This window comes from Podarcis melisellensis (genome assembly GCF_964234715.1).
Source record: "Podarcis melisellensis genome assembly, chromosome: 1".
Lineage (NCBI taxonomy): Eukaryota > Metazoa > Chordata > Lepidosauria > Squamata > Lacertidae > Podarcis > Podarcis melisellensis.
Genome location: NC_138528.1, coordinates 131382868 through 131405050, shown reverse-complemented (window position 1 = coordinate 131405050; position 22183 = coordinate 131382868). Strand labels below are relative to the sequence as shown.

The window sequence follows — 22183 nt, the reverse complement described above, 5'->3', positions numbered from 1 at the left end:
CAACCAACCATTTGAGGAAATAGCTACTATGGTTGGGTGTTGTTAGATGCAGAATCATTGCTGTGGGTTGGAGGCACATACCCAATTCTTCCAAACAAAGAATCAACTCCTATTCAGTTAGCTCTCAATCCACTCCTTTTCCATCTGGCTACAAACTCAGCCCCCTGTCCCGTCCCCCCAAGAAGGAATGGATCAGGATATAAGGGGCAGTGAACCATCAGTGGAAGCCCCCACCCTGAAGCCTGTTCCCACTTGCTGTTTCTGCCACTCAAGTTACAATCATTCACTTTCTGCTCTCTCTGCCTTCCAGGAGTCTGCGTTGCTGTGGCCTGGGCCTGGCCCTGCTCCAGAAAAATAGGTTTCTTCAAGCAGTTCCCATTGAAAAATAGTGTTCAGGATGGCAACAAGACTTGCCAGTCTTCTAAATAGACTTACTTCCTTGTGATTGGTGGCACCTAGCCAATCAGGGCACAGATATTTTACATTAATCATGAGGAAAAAGTTTTTGGCATAAATTGTGTCTGTGAGTAACATCCACAACCATTTAATTTCAAGCAGTGTTCGAAACTCCTGTTCTAGGCATATTTTGTGACGGAATTTCATTAGCACGAGCAGTTTCTGAGCTCTGGGTGCAATTCTGCAACTAAGATTTCAAATTAAAACTGCAGAGTGGAAGGAAAGGAGGACTTTTTCTGCTTCCCCACTTCCAGCTACTCTCTGAAGCCTGGAGAAGAGACCCTCTTAAGAATATTAGGGGGGTGGGCAGGGGAAGGACTAGACCATGTGAAAAATGAACATAATATTTTAGCTGCGGTTCATTCATTTTCAGCTTTGTATTCTTGTAGACATTCCATTGTTGTTCCCATAACCTAGGTTTAAGGTGCCATTTAGCTCCTAGCTTTCATATCTCAGTTTCCAACACTGACTTCAAGCACTGACTCCCATGAAAGCAGTAGTAGCAACCCTGGGAGCTCTCAGAACCAGACCAGCAGCAACAATATAGTTTTAATCTCCTCTCCCCTTTCCTTCCTTACTCTTAATGCTTTGGATGTGAGAGGGGAGGTCTTTGATTGCCCTGAAATGACATTTTGTAGCTTTGTTTTTTGTATGTGTTTTTGTTTTGTTGGCTTGTACACTCCGTTGGTCTTAAATTAATTGGCTTTGGGTCTGACAAGTTTGCATGCCCTGAAATGGGGTTTGGCAGCAGAACTGTGGCTGTTAAAATTTAGTGAATGCATTTCAATGCCTGGGGCAGCCTCTCAAATTTTGTTGAATCTTCATTCTTAGGAAAGATACACCTGTTGAGTATCTGCCTCTGCTGTAGCAGTTAAAGGTACAGTAGTTTTGTGTAGAGAAAAGGTGGTAATCATACTTGTCCCTGCAATTTTATGACCTCTGGCATCTTTCTAGACTATATAGCTGGCAGCAGAATTGCCAGCTTTTTTACTATTTCTTCTCCTATGAGTACCAGTAGCCATGCTGTGAAGAGCTTCGCCTGCTTAATTTCTGCATTGCAAACTGCTCTTAAAGGCAGAAGAACAGGACCAGTAGAAAGAAGAGAATCCTAAAATGGCAATTCAATATGCGCTTTCTTGGGAGCAAGTCCTAATGCATTCTACAAGGCTCATTTGTGAGTAAACGTTTATAGCACTGGGTTGTAAAATAACACTGTTTTTGAGGTCATGTTTGCTGGACTGTGTAAGATTATTGCATTTTCACTATATGTAATGTTTGTTTACACTATAATTACTAGCAGTCCTATGCATTTTACCCAGAAGTCCCACTATGCTCAGTGGGTTTACTCTTAACGTGAATCTCTGTAGCCTTGCACCTTGCAGTGTTCTTGCCTATTGTTATTCTGCCTAGCCTTCTTTGGGATGCTGTCTCTGTTCCTGCTCCCTCTAGCCCGGGTGATCACCAGCAACCACTGTGTTGAATGATTTGGCTGAGGTGTGTGCAAAATCTAAACTAAATATGGGCAGGGCCCATGGCTCAGTGGTAGGGCATTTGCTTTGTCTGCAGAAGGTGCCAGTTCAATCCCTGACATCTCCAGGTAGGAATGGGAATTTTCCTTGCTTGAAATCTTTGAGAACATAGTCATGTTCAAATGAAATGAATGGTTTTAGAAAGCCATTCCTTTCATTAAGCCTGACCTTTCCCTCACTACCCTCTCTTTGTCAGACGGACCTCTTCAACCCTCAAAAGTACTTCACTGAGGCATCAGTTGACATTTCCTGCAGATGGAGAAGGGGATCCATGTATGGTTGTCCCTGCCCACTTGTCCACTGAACAGGGAGAAGTAAATTGAGAAGAGGTCATCTGAGTGGGTCAGGAGACCTCTCCCCAGTTTGATACCATCGACCATGACAGTCTTCTGGACCGTCTAGAGGGGCTGGCAGCTGCTCCTTCCTGAAAGTGTCCAGAAAGTGGTGGGGGGGGATGAGTGTTTGGACCCTTGGGCTCTCTCTTGTGGGGTGCCTCAGGGTTCCGTCCTCTCCCCCATGCTTTTTAGCATCTATATGAAGCCGCTGGGAGAGACCATCAGGGGGCTTGGGCTCTACCTCTCTTTTAAATCAGAACCAGTGAAGGCGGTGAAGGTTGTGTGTGAGTGTCTGAAGGCAGTTGGAGGACGGATGGCAGCTAACAGATTGAGGTTGAATCCTGACAAGACAGAAGTACTGTTTTGGGGGGACGGGATGGGCAGGTGTGGAGGACTCCCTGGTCCTGAATGGGGTAACGGTGCCCCTGAAGGACCAGGTGCGCAGCCTAGGAGTCATTTTGGACTCACAGCTGTCCATGGAGACATAGGTCAATTCTGTGTCCAGGGCAGCTGTCAAGAAAATAAACAACTATCTGACTTTTAGAAGACATCTGAAGGCAGCCCTGTTTAGGGAAATTTTAATGTTTGGTGTTGTATTGTGCTTTTAATTCTGTTGGGAGCCGCCCAGATTGGCTGGGGAAACCCAGCCTAATGGGCGGGGTATAAATGATAATAATAATAAATTATTTATTTAGTTACTTACTTCCTGACCAACTTTACAGCAGGTTGCTCTCTGCATAGCTCTAAGATAGCCTTGAGCTTTGATCTCTGCCCCAAATTTGGCCACCTGGCCTTTCTCCTGCTTCCCATCTTAGGACTGCACTGCAGTGCTTGTGTGTGTCTGTGTGCTTGTGTGTGAGAGAGAGGGAGAGGGAGGGAGGAAGGAAAGAACGAGGAAAGAGTGGGGAAAGGAAGTGATTGGAGGGCTGAGGCACTGGAAAGCCTGACCTCGCCAGCCATCTTTGCTAACTCATCTGCTGACATGGAGCGGCCTCAGGTTGCATGCGGAGGGGGCTCTGGGGCTCACTGCCCAGGTGCACCTCAGTGGCGGCTCTGGCAACACACACCTTTCTTTGGTAAGCAGGGAACTTGGGAGAGGCGGTCTGGCCATGGTATCCCTCCCCTCACATAGGAGCCAACTTCCAGGGGCTGAGGGGTCTTTGGTCCTCCCAATAAAACATTAGGGGGCTGCCCCCCCAAGTTGATGGTGTTACCATTCAAATGGTGTGTGTGGCTGCATGCGCCGCATCATGTGGTCAATTATGCAGGGTGAGGCTTACCTCCCTCCCCCATTTTATTCAAGTTGGCATCCCCACTGCCAGTGCTCCCAGAAGAAAAAGGCCTTGTCCTAGAGCTGCTCAGATGTCTCAGCCAGGGCCTTCATGCCCGTGGCCTGGCAAGTGCCCCCTGCTGTAGACAGCAGTACAGGTTGTGGACCCTTCCTGGGCATCCAGGGGTATGTGACCCCTCAGACTGCAGCCCCGTGGATGTTGTGGAGCTGGGAGGTGATGGACAAAATCAATCCTCCTAGCAAACTGTGAAAATATCCCCTCACTTACCCAGTTTAGGACATTTGACACCTTTCCTCAGCAGAGTATGTTTTTCTTTGAGAAAAATAAGTGGCTTACTTAAATGTAAACGAAGCTTAAATAATAAAGAAAACTGTAACAAAATAACATAATGAGAGAAACTAAATACAACAACATGAGATAAGTATGAGGCAAGAAACAAGAAGAGGCTGTTGGTCCCTCTTAGCTGAAACTTAACGGAACACCCTGAAGGGAAGGCTGATTCTGGAGCAGAACACACAAGCAGAGCCTGCCAGATCCCAAACATTCTACTGATCACATTAGGCCCGCATGTTTTTCTTACTTTGGTCACCATCTTGGAAGGAGGCGGGGGGGGGGGGGTGCCCTCTTCTGCTACCTTCTATTTTTCCTCCCCGACTCCAGTGGCAGAGTTCCAGAGGGTGCTGGAAAGTCTTTGAGGTGTATAAGTGCCACCATACAAGTGCAGGTCCTCCTTCAAAGCCCCACAAGAGTTGGCTTGGTTTCACATCTCAGGCAAACAGCTTTGGCCTTGAAAGTGAGGCTGACCACACACCTTTCAGGCATGAACCTAAACAACTCTTCCTTCCTCTTTGCACAGGCTCTCATATCGGAGTTTCCAGTGCTATTTCCAGGAATTTCCAGTGCTGTTTTTTTCTAGAAAAAGAGGTGCTGGAACTCACCATGAACACCTCCCTCATTCTTTTAGAATGACAATGGCACCCAACAGAGATGCCAGAACTGAGTTCATGTGAGTTCCCCCTGGAAAACCCCCAGGGAATTTCTATATGTGGATACAGTCAAACCTTGGTTGTTGAACATAATCTGTTCTGGAAGCCCATTTGGCTTCCAAAATGTTCAACAACTGAGAAGCAGCTTCCAATTGGCTGCAGGAGTTTCCTGCATTCAAGTGGAAGCCGCGTTGGACGTTCAGCTTCTGAAAAACATTTGAAAACTGGAGCATTTACTTTGGGGTTTTCAGTGTTCAGGACCTGAGGTTTGTCTGCACCCACTTACTGCAGGGGCTGTGCAAACGTGCCATACTTCAGTGGATGCACCACAGTTCTTTGTCAGGGCCATAATCATGGATGTAGCTGTGCACAGGCAGCTATGACTAAATAATTGGAAAGCAAAGGTAAAAGCCAAGAGAAGTTTTCCAGCAACCCCTTAAATGAGGGCAGACTTTTTGTGGATGGGCTTGGTTATGTCTTGGTGGAAGCTAGTCACAAGAGGAAAGCATTGCTCCAGGGACCAAAGAGATGATTGGAGGGGAAGCAAGGGCACCCTTTCCTCCTTTCATTCTGTTAAGATTTGCTATGCTCCCAGGGATGGCAGAGGTTCTAGGCCCTCCTGGGGTGGACAGGGCTTTGCTGCATGATAGCAGTGGTAGAGCTAGACTACCTTCTCCAAAGCTGGTCAGGCAGGCAGGCTGGTAGTTTGGCAGGGAAGGCAACAATAGTAACAGCAATAGGCATGACCAGGCACCCATACCAGTGGTTGGCTTCCACCATGGAGCAATGGATTCTGAGCATCATCAGATGGATACTTCACCACTTTGCTTCTTGCTCCAGGGCCTGCAAGTGTCAAAAACATCAATTGACACTACAGGTCATCAAGCATCTTCAGGAAGTCAAGGCAACAGAAGTTGTGCCATATTCTCAGATTCTATTCGCTATTCCCAATAGATTGGGGGACCAGAATATCATATTGAATTTGAAGTGGGTCATTTGATTGTTGATAAGAAAGTTCTGGATGGAGACTCTCCAGACATTACTGGAGAACGTTGAGTCTGGGGACTTCATGTACTTACAGGACTTGACAGAAGTCTAGCTTTATATACAGATTCCCCCACTGCATTGCCAGAAGGTGTGCTCTGTCTACCCGAGTAGATGCTACCAATGCAGCTCTCTCATTTGGTTTAACCATTGCTCCAAGCATGTTTACAAAGCTATAGGTGGCAGTGGTACTACATTTGAGAAGGCAGGGTATCCACATATTCCTTTACCTGGTTGGCATTCTTGTGTGCTCAGACTCTCTCCCACATGCCCACCATCAGGATGTCACAACAACACAGGATTGCCAGCATGATTTCAGATAAATATGGAAAGGAGTTAGCTAGGAGCTTTACAGGAGATGACACATCTAGCAGCAGTGATCAGCACCCAGATGGCATGGTGAGTCTGCCAAGGAAGCATATCTCCATACTGCATAAGGTGGTGGGAGTAGTTCTTGTTTCACAAAGGCTAGACATCTTCCATCTAGCCCAGGGAGCAATAATTGCTTCCATAGGGTCCATCCCATGGGTGCGATTCCATTCAAGTCTGCTCCAGTCGGCTTTCCTCCCTTTATCAATAAGAGATTGTACACCACCGCTATGTTAAAAGTTCAATTGAGCAAAAGGGTGAGGTGTTCTCTACTCTGGTAGCTCTCTGCAGCTCTCTATAGGGAAGTCTCCTTCCAGGAGGTGCTCCAGATCACTGTGGATGTGTGGCTCTCAGACTAAGGGGCACATACATAAGGTTGTGAAAATCATTTGGGGGGAAATCCATTTAACTTTGGGCCTGGAAGAGGCAGAAAGACTGATAAACTATCTGGAGCTACAAGCAGTAAGGTTGGTCCGTCTCCATTTCTTACCTCTGGTAATCCAGAGATGTCTATGTCCTCATGGGCAATATGACCACCAAGGCCCCAGAGATAAATAGACAGGGGTCCATATATCACTGTCTTCTCTGGATTAGACAGAGAAACATCTAGAATCCCTGTCAGCCAACCACATTGTCCAATGTGTAAGTAGAATGGAGTCTACATCAACAGGTGTTTCTACAGTTCACAGACATGTTCTGAATGCCTGTGGTGAACCTGTTTATAAGTCTGGAAAACAGGAAGCCGAGCATGTTCTTTTCTCTCCTCAGGACCCAAGGGGCCTTGGGCATGGATACCCCGATGTCAGAATTGCCGTATAGTTGTATGCCATTCTTTTCCTGCCTCCGATCCGAAGGGTACTTAGGAGGAACAGGGCAGCAGAGAGGGAGGGGATTGCTGTGGCCTCCTGCTGGGTTTAAAGGGCCTGGTTCTTAGACCCAAGCACCATAATATATATGGTGAGGCTAAGGAGAAAACACCTACACCAGAGCTTTCCAAACTTTTCATGTTGATGACAAACTCCCTCCCCTTTTATAATTTTATTTTGACAAAGTGATAATAAATAAGAATAAAAATGTGCACCCCACCGCCAAGACCATTCCATTGTAACTATCCAACCTCCGAAAAAATTAACACCTCTTGCAATAGTTTGATCCCTTTCCATTTTAACAGTACAGATTCTTCAAACACCTTCCATATCTCTTCAAAATAATTTTTCCTGCGTATTCCCCAACTTACCTTAATAGCACATGTTCATTTATCATTAATATTTATATCCCACACCATTCTTCGATTTTACATTCACCTTGCCCCTTCCACTTCCTAGCTATAATAACTTGTGCAGCTGTCAATAAATTTGTAAGCAAGTCCTTCATAGCCTGCAAACCTTCTACCCCATCATAAATTGATAATAATGTTACCACTGGACTTTTGGTCAGCTTTAACCCAGTGATTTCTGTTATCTCTTTAAACACCCTTTGCCCAAAAATTTGTAAATATTTACACCCCAACCACGTGTGAACATAAGTCCTGGTTTCCTGGCATCCCCTCCAACATAACACCAAATAGTCATTGTTTATTTGATTTAATCTGACTGGTGTTAAATACCATCTCCAAACTACCGTAAGTCTATCTGCCCTATCTGACCTTTTCCCACATCTCTTTTAATTGATCTTGCTGATCCTCCATTTCTACTTACATTTTATACATTTCACTGGTTTCACCTTTTATAACTATTTCTTCTTTATCTCGCTTTTTTATAATATTATTTTTTCCAAATTTTGTATATTCTTTGCAGTTCTTGTTTTCGCTTAACACTTCCTTGTCCATTGCTACGGTTGTATACAATTTTCTCCACCCATTCTTTTATTTTAAATTTTCTCTTTTGCTTCTTTTTCAATTTCCTTTTTAAAATTTCCTGGGAAGTCTTCTATCATCACCACCAGAGTTAGTGGGGAATTTGCTGGTATCAGTTTTCCTTGGATTTTCAATATTCTGCTACCATTGCCTATTTAGTTTGATAAGGAATATATTCACTAACTTCTCTGTCACTTTCTGTGTACCACTCTCTAACCATTCTAACTCTCTTTGTTCTGTTATCCCATCTATGATATATCTTAACTGATTTGCTATATAATATAACTTTATGTTGGAGAGACCCATTAAACCTGTTTTCTGGGGTTTATACCATCTTCTATTCTAGTTTTCTTATCCTCATTGAAAAAATTATTAATTATACTTTGCCAACCCTTTATCTCTGTCCCCCATATCTTAATTGGTAACGTTCTGAATAAAAAAATTATTCTAGACAAAATTTTCATTGTAATTATCACTATTCTTCCAAACCATGAAAGCTTAATTTTTTATGAAATCGTTTTTATTTGGTTTTACATTACAAAATTATATTTTTAAAAATTCAGATGCAGATCCATATACATATACAGAGATTTCTCCGAATATCAGGACTTTCCCCCTCCCACTCCCTGGAGTCCCATTTTAAAAATTAAAACTGCATTTTCTTCCATACTCTATTACATGGGTAGGCAAACTAAGGCCCGGGGGCCGGATCCGGCCTAATTGCCTCCTAAATCTGGCCTGCAGGCAGTCCAGGAATCAGCATGTTTTTGCATGAGTAGAATGTGTGCTTTTATTTAAAATGCGTCTCTGAGTTGTTTGTGGGGCATAGGAATTCATTCATTTCCTCCCCCCCTCCAAAAAAAATATAGTCTGCCCCCCCCCCAAGTCTGAAGGACAGTGGACCGGCCCCCTGCTGAAAAAGTTTGCTGACCCCTTCTCTATTATATTAATCCATATTTTCCATGGTAATTATTACATTACAAGTGGAATCAAAATCCTGCCAGTGTTTCCATCTGCTTACAGTGGTCTTTTAAGTAACATAAATTTCCCCCCATTCTTTTGTAAAGTTTTTGTCCTCTTGGTTCCTGAGTTTTCCAGTCAGCTTTGCCATTTCAGCATAGTCCCTTGGTTTGCCATTCTTCTCTGGTAGGGACTTTTTATTTGTATATGTCCTATATATTTTTGCCAACTTAGTCAGAGCCAAATACCACCGGTACATCATTTTCATGTAATTCTCTTTCAAAGTACAACAGGCTGGAAATTTCAGGTCTGTTTTCCATAACCTTTCCCAATCTGCCATCTGAATATGTCTCAAGTCTCTCGCCCAGTGTATCATTACTGACTTGACCTGTTCATCTTTTTGTTAATTGTTAATAGCTTAATTTTCTTATATTCCTCCAGCTTTTCCTTAATTTCCCTCTTTAATTTGTTAAGATTCTCTTTAAATTTTTTAAATTTAATGTTATATGTATTCCCAAGTACTTTATTACATTTCTTAAATTTAATTTTTAAAATTTCTTTCAAAAAAATTTGTTTTTCATCTTCATCGTAGTTAAATATTATCATCTCTGATTTGGACTAATTAATTCACAACCCTGTTATTTCTTCAAATTTTTTCAAATGTGCCTCTATTACTTGCATATTTTCCAATGGATTTTTGATTGTTAGTGAGGTGTCATCTGCAAATAACACCTTGGTGACACACTTGTAAGACATGCATCATTTTGTGACACAGTACTTCTGTTTTACTGGCAAACTGGAGGTTAAACTAACCCTTTTCCAGCCCCAAGAGGAGCATGGGGAGCAATCGTGTGAAACACAGACACCCTGTGGCTGACATACTATTGTGTCACGACACCCAGTTTGGAAAGCTCTTCCCAACACAGATCCAGAGTGGGTCTTGTATGCCTCCTTCCAGTTTGGCCAAGCTGGTGCCAAACCTATTGCTCTGCTTTCCTTTGGACCACCTCAGTGAGGCTGAGAGGGTGGTCTTCTCTTCTGGGCACCCCAGGACTTCAAAACACTCTGTTGAGACTTGCACCCCAGGGAGGTCACTTTGGTGCTGCTAACACAGCGGTTTGACTTCACCCCCGGAGGCGCACTCCGTCTCTTGAGACAGATGGATGCTAACAACAAGCCTTTCAATGGCTACTTGCCACAGTGGCTATCTCCATGCTTGGAGGCCATATGTTGTGAATACTAGTTGCTGAAAACTGCAGAAGATGATAGTGCTCTTGTGTTCAAGGCCTGCCTGCGTGCTTGCTTCCCATAAGTATCTGCTTGGCCACGAGGAGGAGGAGGTGGAAAAGAAGAAGAAGAATTTGGATTTGATATCCGGCTTTATCACTACCCCAAGGTGTCTCAAAGCAGCTAACAATCTCCTTTTCCCTTCCTCCCCCACAACAAACACTCTGTGAGGCTGTGTGGAGGAGCAGGGAATCGAACCCGGTTCACCAGATTACAAGTCCACTGCTCTTAACCACTACACCATTAGCCATTGGCCTAATCCTACAGGCTCTTATTCCTCCCCACCCGCGTGCCAGGTGATGGTTTGCTTCCTTGGCAAGGGTTTGAGGGTGCTTGTGCTGCAAACTTCATCATTTGCTTTTTTAAATATTGGATGACACACGTGTCTTCAGGTATCTAGCAGAACAAAGTGTTGGATATTTGGAGTGGACTTCAGGCGTTGTTACAGTCTTTCAAGTTCACAGTGGTTTAGTTAGCAAAGCTTCCTAATATCACTACAATTGCACCTCAGTTTCCGAACGCCTTGGGAGTCTAATGTTCCTGAACGATCGAAAACCAGAAGTGAGTGTTCCAGTTTTCAAACGTTCTTTTGAATTCCAAACGTCTGACGGGATTTCCGCGGCTTCCTGCAGCCAATCAGAAGCTGCGCTTTGGAAGTCAGAATGGATTCTGTTTGACTTCTGAGGTACAACTGTAATTCTATCTATCATCTGGTATATCATCATCTGTCATGGTTGTTCCCATTTTGCAGATGTAGAATGGAGTTCAAATCAGGATTTGTAAAGATTTATTGTACACATTAAATGTAAACTGTACTAATACATTGATAGCCACCTTCAAAGGTGTATTAATAGTAAAGCTTCTGTAGCTTCTGCTGATCTTTGTTCAGAATAAATAACATACACAAAGCTTGTACTTCAAGCTGTTCTGACTGAAAACCCTGCTTAAAATGCAATGCATGATTTCTGAAACATACATCTTATTTCTTGTTTCAATACATATTCTAAGGGTTGGTTGGTGCAAGGAAACAGATTGATTTTCTATCTATACTGCATACCAGACCATGGGAGTGTGTATCAATGCCTGGTTGTCACAATCTCTTTACTTTTGAAAAGGGGGTGGGAAAGCAACACATAAGAAGTGCATGTGTCTGCTTCTTGCCACATGTTACACAGTGTGTGCTGTGGTGTGTGCATGCATGATTGTATACAGTGGTACCTCAGGATGCGAACGGGATTCGTCACTTCCGCACATGCATGTGACATCATTTTAACTGTCTGCACATGCGCGAGCTGTGAAACCCAGAAGTAACGCGCTCTGTTACTTCCAGGTCGCCGTGGAGCGCAACCCGAAAGCGCTCATCCTGAAGCATATTCAACCGGAGCTAGGACTGTACAATACACAGCTTTTCAAGTTGGCGACACACTTTTTGGACATGCATAATTTTGTGACACAGTAATTCAGTTTTACTAGCAAACTGGAGGTTAAAGCTAACCCTTTCCAGCCCCAGGAAGCGTGTGTGGAGCATTCATGTGACACACCTACAAACTGCAGCTGACACACCAATGTGTCGCGACACACAGTTTGGAAAACTCTGCTTTAGGATATCAGATGGAGGACAATTCACCCAGTCTTCTAAAACTGTCAGTTTTTCTAAGTAGCTAGCTGTAATTTGCAGACAAACATTTTAACTATAGTAATAGTAAGGTATTTGTATCTGAGTTTGGTTATTTCCCCTGTTTTGTAGAATATCATGATGGATTGTTTCAACAACAACAAAAACCCCTATCAAATAAGAACATGGGGCGGTATTCAACTAAGTTCTACTCATAGTAAACCCATTGACATTAATGGGCCTATGTAACTTAGTTATCTTCATTAATTTCAACAAATCTATGAGTAAAATGCAGTTGAATACATTCCATACATTCTATACTGCTATGTATCCATATATATGCCGCCCAGAGTGGCTAGGGCAACTCAGTCTGATGTGCTGGGTACAAATAATCTGTGTTAGAAACTGAGAGAGGAAAGCTAGGAGCTAAATGGCACCTTACACCTGGGTTATGGGCGCAACAACGGAATGTCTAGGCACACTTTCTTTTTTAACAATACAAAGCTGAAAATGTATATAGCAGTGATCTATAATAGAATAGCTCAAGTTGGAATACCTGCTACGCTGCCATTTTCCATGTTATTCTTGCAGCACTATGAAGTTTGTTAGTCTGAGAAAAAGTAACTGGGCCATATTCGCTCAGTGGAGCTTTAAGGCTGGATGGAGATTTGCATCCAGCTCGCCCAGTCCTCCTTGACTGCTGCACCACAGTACTTTCTCAATTACCTGAGACCGTTCTTTCCCCTATTTGTTTTACTATGTTTTGAAATTAATATTTTGTGCAGCGAGGGTGTGCAGTCTGCTTGTTTTTAGTATGTGGCAATCTTGTAAGAAATTTCTGTGTCTGAATTTTATCTGGTTAGCTCTTTAAGCTAGTTTCTGAGTGTTAATACTTTGTGATGCATTACAGGAAGACATGTGGTAGCATTTGGAAAAGTGTGAGTCTGATCAGTTTATAAACTTCTAAAAGTAAAGCTCTGTCACTAACAGTAATAGAGCTGCATGATTTGAAATTATCTGTAAGTTTTGTGTTGGAATTTGTCAGCAGAGTTTACGTGTAACCCTTTGTATAAAGTTTTGTATGAAGATGCTTTTAAAATTGCATTCTAAAGTTACATCATGACTTTTTGGATGTCCTCCTAATCTGGCATTGGATGGATTTGCCTTAAATTTGCAGCTATTCAGTAGAACCAATGGATGTTTATTTGGGGCTTGTTACCATCAGAATTATTGATCGCCTTTTCTTGGTTGGTTATGAATGAGGCATACTTGATTATGAGTTTTTCAATAAACAGCTCCACAAGGGGAGAGTGATAGTTCTGTAAGGTACTCGATTTGCATTTATTCTGTCAAGAAACACTTCACTACTGTGAAGCAGCCGTTACAGTACACTTTTGTCTGGTGTCTTCTATAAGTGACAGAAAAATATATCACCAAGGACAAGTGCTCCACAATAAGGTGTATAGACAGAGAAATATAGATGTAGCCTTTTTCTCTACAATCACTTGTATTTGATAGGAGTAACATCAATTCATAAGTCAACACCCAGACACTGTTCTGGTAAACTCAGGGTTTCTTCCCACAAAGAGGCTTAATCATTGAGCTGATAAGATAGAACAAGATATATAGTCAACATCTGTTTCCGTGTGGAATGGTTACCGGTACATTTCAGTGAGAACACATACATTATCTATTACCTGTACAATGAAGTCTAAGTAGTAAGCAAGCAATAGTTTAGGAAACAGGACATTATAATGAGAGAAATAAGTATTTGATCCCTTTGCAAAAGATGACTTAGTACTTGGGGGCAAAACCCTTGTTGGCAATTACAGAGGTCAGACGTTTCTGGTAGGTGGCCACCAGGTTTGCACACATCTCAGGAGGTTTTTTGTCCCACTCCTCTTTGCAGATCCTCTCCAAGTCAGTAAGACCGAGGGAGGTTGACAGTTATTTTGTGATTCTTCCATTTGCGAATTATTGCACTAAGCGTTGTCACCGTCTCACCATGCTGCTTGGCAATAGTCTTGTATCCCAGTCCAGCCTTGTGCAGGTCTACAGTCTTGTCCCTGACATCCTTGGGCAGCTCTTTGGTCTTAGTCATGGTGGCTACTTTGGAATCTGCTGGATTGATTGCTTCTCTCGACAGGTGTCTTTTGTACAGGTACTGTAACGAGCTGGGATTACAGATAAGACGTCTCCCTTACAGCAGGTGCTTCTAATCTCAGCTCATTACATACACTGACGATACCAGGTAGCCTGACATCTGGCTGGTTGATAGGGGATCAAATACTTATTTCACTTATTATGATGCATATCCATCTCTGACTTTTGTCTTCTGGGTTTCTGGGGGTTTTCCTGTTGTTATTCTGTCTCTCACAGCTACAATAAACCTACCATTAAAATTATGGACTGATCATTTTTTGGCCAGAGGGCAAACGGGCAAATTTAGCAGGGGATCAAATACTTCCCCCCCCCTTCACTGTATTTACAGTTTTTGAGTCACTCAGAAAAGTAGATGGCAGCTACTGCCTTTGATATGTGGTTCCATTTTTTTAGTGACCAAAATTTATAATTCGACTTTGGAAGGATTCTTGGCCAGGTGGTGAAGTTTCTTTTTCTGCTATTAGTATTGGTTTTGGGGGTGCTAATGGAGGACCCCCTCCCATATTTTCCAGTGTCTTTGGTTCCTTGTATCTCCCTTCCCTAGATTTTGGAGCTTAAGTGCCATTGCTTAATGTTTACTGTGCAATCCTATACACCTCTTTTTGGAAGTACTGTAATTTCTTATGAATTCAATGGGGCTTGCTCCCAGGTACATGGGTGTAGTGTGGCCTGGTTTCTGGGATGAATGAGTGCTCCATTCTTTGCTCTGCATTTATTTACATTGGTAGCACACTTTGTTGAGGGAGCTTCTGCTACGAAAAACTGGGGAGAAAAACCCAGGATCAAAAACAGGTTGCTGTTTTTGAGTCTTAAAAGGGTGGTGAATTAAGTAAGCTCAGCTGCTTGTATACAGGCATCAAGCCATTGCAAGGCAGTAGTTATTGTAGAATTCCACTGTAGCTATGGCAACGTTCACTGTGCTACATTTGGAAATCCAAAATGCCACCCAGCAAGAAGAGATTAAGTTTTAGCTGGATTTTGGTGCAGTCAAAATTAGTGCAACGCAACCTTCTAGATTTGCATAGTCTTTTTAATTTTTATATTTTGAGTCTGAGATTGCTATGGGGAAAAGAAAGTATACCCTCTTTGAATTCTGTGGTTTTACAGGACATAATAACAATCATCTGTTTCTTAACAAGTCTTACAATACAACCTCAGATGAACAACAACACAGGACATATTACACTGTGTCAAGATTTATTTAACAAAAATAAAACCAAAATGGAGAAGCCATGTGTGAAAAACTAAGTACACCTTACGATTCAATAGAACCACCTTTAGCAGCAATAACTAGAAGTAATCGTTTTCTGATGACTTTATCAGTCTCTCCCATTCAGTTTGTTGGCTTTGCTGGTATTTGTTTATGCACGGCTCTCTGGTCTGGATTTTGACTGGGTCATTGCAACACCTTGATTCTTTTCTTTTCCAGCCATTCTGTTGTAGATTTGCTGATGTTCTTGGGACCATTGTCCTATTGCATGACCCAATTTCAGCCAAGCTTCAGCTTTTGGGCAGATAGCCTCGAGTTTGACCCTAGAATACTTCTCTGTACAGAGGAGTTCATAGTCGACTCAATGACTGCAAGGTTCCCAGGTCCTGTGGCTGCAGAACAAGCCCAACTCATCACCGCTTCGCTACTCTGCTTGACAGTTGGTACGAGGTGTTTGTGCTGATACGCTGTGCTTGGTTTTGGCCAAATGTGGTGCTATGCATTTTGGCCAGACAACTCCACTTTGGTCTTGTCTGTCCAAAGCACATTGTTCCAGAAGTCTTGTAGTTTCTTCAGATGCAACTTTGCAAACCTAAGCAGTGCTGACATGAAGAACTCCAGGCATGCGTGGAGGATATGGACCATTTGGATCCCTTCCAATCAGAACTCAGGCCTCATCATGGGACTGAAACTGCCTTGGTCACGTTGGTTGAAGTTCTCCTGTGGGCTAGGGACGAAGGTGAAATCTGTTTCCTAGTTCTGCTGGAACTCTCAGCAGCCTTTGATACCATTGACCATGGAGCAGGCCAGTTTTGTGTCCAGGGCAGTTGTCTACCAGCTCCATCTGGTACGCAGGCTGAGACCCTACCTGCCCACAGACTGTCTTGCCAGAGTGGTGCATGCTCTTGTTATCTCCTGCTTGGACTACTGCAGCGCGATCTACCTTTGAAGGTGACCCGGAAACTACAGAAGTACTGGTTTTTTTGGGGGGTGGGGCAGGTTGGGGTCCTGAATGGGGCAACAGTGCCTCTGAAGGAGCAGGTGTACATACTGGGAGTCATTTTGGATTCACAGCTGTCCATGGAGGCACAGGTCAATTCTGTGTCCAGGGCAGCTGTCTACCAGCTACATCTGGTACGCAGGCTGAGACCCTACCTGCCCGCAGACTGTCTTGCCAGAGTGGTGCATGCTCTGGTTAACTCCCGCTTGGACTATTGCCATGCGCTCTATGTGGGGCTACCTTTGAAGGTGACCCAGAAACTACAACTAATCCAGAATGCGGCAGCTGGACTGGTGACTGGGTGTGGCCCCCGAGACCATATAACACCAGTCCTGAAAGACCTACATTGGCTCCCAGTTTGTTTCCTATCACAGTTCAAAGCATTGGTCCTGACCTTTAAAGCCCTAAATGTCCTCGGCCCAGTATACCTGAAGGAGCATCTCCACCCCCATTGTTTGGCCCAGACACTGAGGTCCAGCTCCGAGGGCCTTCTGGCGGTTCCCTGACTGCAAGAAGTGAGGTTACAGGGAACCAGGCAGAGGGCCTTCTTGGTGGTGGCATCTGCCCTGTGGATGACAAGGAAATGAATAACTATCTGACTTTTAGAAGACATCTGAAGGCAGCCCTATTTAGGGAAGTTTTTAATGTTTGATATTTTATCATGATTTTAATATTCTGTTGGGAGAAGGGATAAGATAAAAGTTAACTGAAAAGAGAAGAGAAGGGGAGGAGAGATTACAGGTGATTGGTAACAGTAGTTTGAGAGGCACCAGGGTGGGGTGGAGGAGGGTTGAAGGGAAAACATAAAATAGGCCTTCTGCTTAGAGTGTCTGGAGCAGCAGATTCTCCCTAAATTGGGAGGCCAAGTCAGCATATGTGCACAATTAATATCTGAATTTAGCTAAAAACCTGTATTTCAACCAATGCTGCTTGATAGGCGAACAGCTGAGACTTTCTGTTTGATGCATTTATTAAAAAACCCTTTCCTGTTGCCCTGAAAAATGACTGCACAGTGGGAGTGAGATAAGGCAAAAGGAGAAATGCTGGGAGAGGTGCATAGGGGTATATCATGATCTGTTGTGTCTTAAAATGTAAGATGATAACAAGCAGTAAAGTATGGGAGCATGAGCACTGTATGTAAGAAACCAAATTCATTTGACATTTTTTCTTTACAGGATTACGTTTTGAAAACAACTTGAATAGTCTACCGTCTTGCTGGATTGCATTGCTTCACAACATAGAATGTCTTTCTGATCTGGAATTTATCTGGTGGCTATGAATGTGTTTCCTCCTGAATTTACGTCCTATGTTCCATTGGAGCACTGAAGCTCTCCAGAACTGTTGTCTGTTCAGAAGCTAGCCTCTTTTTCTCACACTTGTTGAAATTCTGCTAGCAATGAGTTCTCAAAGCCATCCAGGTAAGGTCAAAAATCCTTTCTTTCTAGAACAAAATGCATGGGAAACCAGAAGTGATAGATGATGTGAGTTTTAAGGCTATGTACACAATATGGAGCAAGTTAGGAAACCTACCGTCTCTGAATTTTAATCAGGATCTTGCAAAGAATGAGGGGTATTAGACATGTAGCAGGATCTGGGACCAGGTATGAATAGAGAAGTCTAACAGGGTACTCTGGGTGAAAATGACAAATGGAAGAATTTGAGGAATTATGAAGAGTTTTAAAGTAGTGGGGGTAGATGTTGGTGAAAGCTGAAGCAGTGGGTCATTGTAGTTGTCCCTGGTAAATTGCAAGATCTGCCCCATTCCCTTCTGATACCAGCTTCTGCCAACCTAGCAGTTTGAAAGCATTGTGCCAGAAGTGGTTTGGTCCTGCTGGCCACATGACCCGGAAAGCTGTCTCTGGACAAACGCCGGCTCCCTTGGCCTGAAAATTGAGAAGCGTGCTGCACCCCATAATCACCTTTGTATGGGACTTGACTGTCTCATTATCATTACCTTTTACCTTTGGAGAAGTATGACTAAGTGTTCTGTAAGGATTTATAAAGCTTCCACAAACAGAAACTTAGGAAGATGCCTAGAATCAAAGGAGCCGTGCCTTCAAAACTTCCTACAGGGGCTGGATAGGCTTTGTCTAGCTGACTTACAGAATCTGCTGCCCCCAAAGTATTGGGACACTGGAGTGCATCTTGTATTACAGCCTTCAATGTGCTTCAACTGGGCCAGCTTGGCCAGCTGTTGCTCTAGCTTTGTGCATACCAGCTAGACTTGGGGGGCCATCTCATACCTCCAGCCCCTGTGCCTTCTACTTACTGTGATCCGAGGGCTGGGAATTAAGCATGCACACTTGTCTCCCCCAAAACTTTGCTTTGTGCTGATTCTGTGTATGTCGGGCCTCTTTTTACTGATGTTCCTGTTCTTTGAGCCTGTGCCAGCTTAAGTCTCTCAAGTTTCTCAGCACATCCCTCAGCTTGGGCCTTTCCAGGCTTTCATCATGTGGGTACGTGCTCTTTTCAAAACCTGGACTTTTCAAAACTTGAAGTTCTGAACTCCCAATTTTTGATATAATTGCTCCTTTAATGGCTAGGAAGTTACCACATATTGACAGTCTTATGCATATCTTGGTCTGTGACATTTTTGCTACCCCCCCCCCCCGTAGTATATCTTCTGTGCTTTAATTAACACAAATTGCTGTGTGTTTAGCTACTCAATGCAATCTTGTGGAGATGACACGTTATGATAAGATGTTGGCATGAAAGAGGCCTCTACATTTTGTCCTGCATAGATGTGACCAAAAAACACCACCCATGTAGTAGTATTGGGTTCAGAAACAGGATATAGTGATTTTTATGTGCTAATGTGCTAGCCACCAGTAATAACAGATGAAAATGTTAATAGTTCTGTGAATGCTATCATAAAATAATGAATTATTTTATTCTCTGTATTTTGATAGTGTGGAGGAGTTAACTTTTCCTCCACTTACTTTGACTGCCATGTTGCTATTTTGAACTTTAGATATCTTCAAGGGCTATTCATATACTTTTTATTTATATTGAAGTCCCATGCAGTAAAATATAATTTTCACATTTGGGAAGTAAATATAAATTAGTAGTAGCTGGTTTTTTTGTCCTGAAATGAATTCAAGTTGAAATAAAAGTTGAATTATTGCCCTTTTCTTGCTGCTTTTAAAATAACCTCAGATATTGGTGCTCTCTGTTCATTCTGATGTCAGAGGTCACCACACTGAGGGTGCCATACTTCCATTTTATCTTAACTACAAAAGCTTTTTTATTCCAGAGAAACATTATTGGAGATTGCAAGTTAATATTCTTTCATAAAGGTTATGACTGATTTTTTTAACTTGAAAATCTGGGGCACAAAGTATTGTGCGCCATTGAAGTATGTATTTTTATTTAAAAAATACGCTGTTTCTGTCAGTACTAAGCATCCTTAGATGCTTTCCTTACTGGACCTGTACCATCATGTTTTACTTGTGGTGTTCTAATAAACCACTAGGGAGTATTATCAGTGGCATTGAGCCTCAAACTCTGTCATAGTTCCAAGGCACCATGCGTTTAAGTGAAATCACATATATTTGAAAATCTATTGTAAAAACCTGCAAAAACCCCACTCCTGCCCTGCCCCACCCCATTTTGTGACTTTTGGGTCACTTCTGGGTTCAGTGCGCCTGCTTGGTCATACACATATAAAGGTAAAGGGACCCCTGACCATTAGGTCCAGTCACGGATGACTCTGGGGTTGCGGCGCTCATCTCGCTTTATTGGCCGAGGGAGTCGGCGTACAGCTTCTGGGTCATGTGGCCAGCATGACTAAGCCGCTTCTGGTGAACCAGAGCAGCGCACCGAAACGCCATTTACCTTCCCGCCGGAGTGGTACCTATTTATCTACTTGCACTTTGACATGCTTTCGAACTGCTAGGCTGGCAGGAGCAGGGACCGAGCAACGGGAGCTCACCCCATCGCGGGGATTCGAACCGCGACCTTCTGATGGGCAAGTCCTAGGCTCTGTGGTTTAACCCACAGCGCCACCCACGTCCGCATACACACATATAGGACATGCCTAAAACGGTCACTGCTTGTAGTGGATTTTAGAGTGTTATTTACCATGCTTGCTTTGGCAGCATATATATACTAAAATATAATAAAGTGTTATTTACCTTAGACTCTCACAGTGGTGCTTAAAAACAAAACAAATGTTGGAGTGGGGGGATTGAGGGACACCAAACTGGACACTCAAGGTGGGTGTCTCTGCCATCAGTTGTGCAGGCTTGTAATAGGTGTTGGCAGGAGCACCAGCTAGAGTAGACGGAAGGGGCTTCAGCCCCCTCAGTATTTGTAGCCAGGGAGCTGAGCCCCTCCAACAATCCCCCGCTGTCCCCAGGCAAGCACTCGAGCCCAGCCTCAGCTCTGCTCCTGAGTCAGGTCTGGCCCAGTGGAGGAGCGGCTGCAGCAGTAGCGTTGCCGTGCCACCCCCCCCTTGTCTGTACAGGGTTGCAGGTGCGAGGGAGCTCCTGGGTCAGGTCAACTGGGCAGCGCCGTGAGACGGTGTTGCTGAGGCAGCATTCTCAGGCAAGCGCTGGCCCACCAGGTGGGTGCAGGAGGCATGGAGGGCATTTTTCACCCTCCCCGCACACTGCTGTGATCACCAGAGCGCTTTCTGGGAAGGCGCTCTGGCGCTCCTCAAAGGGACGCCCATGCGTCCCAGCAGGCCTGGCTGGACTGGGGTGGGGGTGAGGCATGTGACAGCCTCCCTAATGTTGGGCCCAACTCAACACGCCCGTGTGTGTGCTGTTGTTAGTACAGAATCAGGAAATGATAGTTACTCTGGATTAATTTGCTCAAAATACAATGGTATGGTTTGGGATACTTTTGATGCTTTCTTTTTGGAAATATTAATTGCTTCTGTTTTTCAAAAGGCCACAAAATACACCTGAAATAACCAATGGGAATCAAAACAGAAGCTAAAAAAGTGGGAAAACCACATTACGCTTTTTGAATTTTATTGTGTTAACAATATATACAATTCATTTTCAGCTTTGCAATAGCTGTAACCTAGGTTTAAGGGGCAATTTGGGAAGTAGCTTAGGTATCTGAGTTTCTCACACTGCTCACCTCCTTATTCTCGAACTATGAGGGAAGAGTGAGGGCATTGCTGGTTGCATGGCATTTTGGAAATGTCTCGCAAGTCCAGAGCAACGGATGGTGGTATTCTGCTTCTCGCCATCCACCTGCTGTGTTTGTGATGCATTTGGCTGGCCAGTGTGGTAGGCCGGATGCTGGGCAAATTCAGGGCATGGAAGAGACCATTGCTCTTCAGAAGATGTGAAGCATTTCAGGATTTGGACTGAAGACTCATAAATGATTTTTCTAACTGTGCAGAGCACCTCGCCAAGAGGGTATATTCAAACCTTTACATTACTAAGATGTGCTTCCAAACTGTGTCATCTTCACATGTTTGCTTTGGAAACTGATCTGGAATCCTTGCTTGCAGAAAAGCAGCTGTATCTTTGGCATTTGTTCGGGATGTTTCATGGGGACAAGCATCCTTTTCATTTAATATCTCTCCCAAATTGCTGCCTCCCAATGTGCATTTGCAGTACAAAAATATTTATCAATGTTTGGGATTGTGATTTGGCTGTATAATGTCTTCTAGCCGCTGACAAAGAGTTGAATTATTTTGAGTAAACTTTTTCATAATGGCAGGTGACTTTTGTCATTCAACATGCATGGGTTGTCTGTAATATTGTGTTCTTCAGGAATATGCTGAAGGAACAATTTCTTTACATTTTAGTGTATTACACGTATTTCAACAAAAATGTATTACAGTTTTTCACTTACTCTGTCTATCAGGCAAGTAGGCAAGTTTGTAAAAGGCATAGAGCACTGGGAAATGTTCTGGCATGAATAGAAAATGGATCTTGTTCTCTCAGACAAGGGCATCTGCTCTACATGCCTGGATGCACTTTCCCTCACATTTAATTGCCTTTAGAAAGCCACTGTTCCAATGTCTGCTCAGCAGTTGAGCTGAAAGGCAATGAGTATCTTGGATAAAGAAAGCACACTCTTCATGTTTTGAGACAACATGCTCACCACATCCATGAATTAC

The 22183-nt window shown here is 43.5% G+C and overlaps 1 protein-coding gene across 6 annotated transcripts in view; it reads left to right on the top strand.

Moving 5' to 3' along the window:
- The window catches only part of HDAC4 (histone deacetylase 4), a 114227-nt gene that overhangs the window by 5670 nt on the left and 86374 nt on the right, over window positions 1-22183 (top strand). For all 6 annotated transcript variants that reach the window (XM_081908961.1, XM_081908963.1, XM_081908964.1 and 3 more), the window contains exon 2: window positions 17277-17519. In XM_081908961.1, coding sequence (XP_081765087.1) covers window positions 17498-17519 — 22 coding nt within the window. In that variant the 5' untranslated portion in view covers window positions 17277-17497. The remainder of the gene's footprint in view (window positions 1-17276; window positions 17520-22183) is intronic.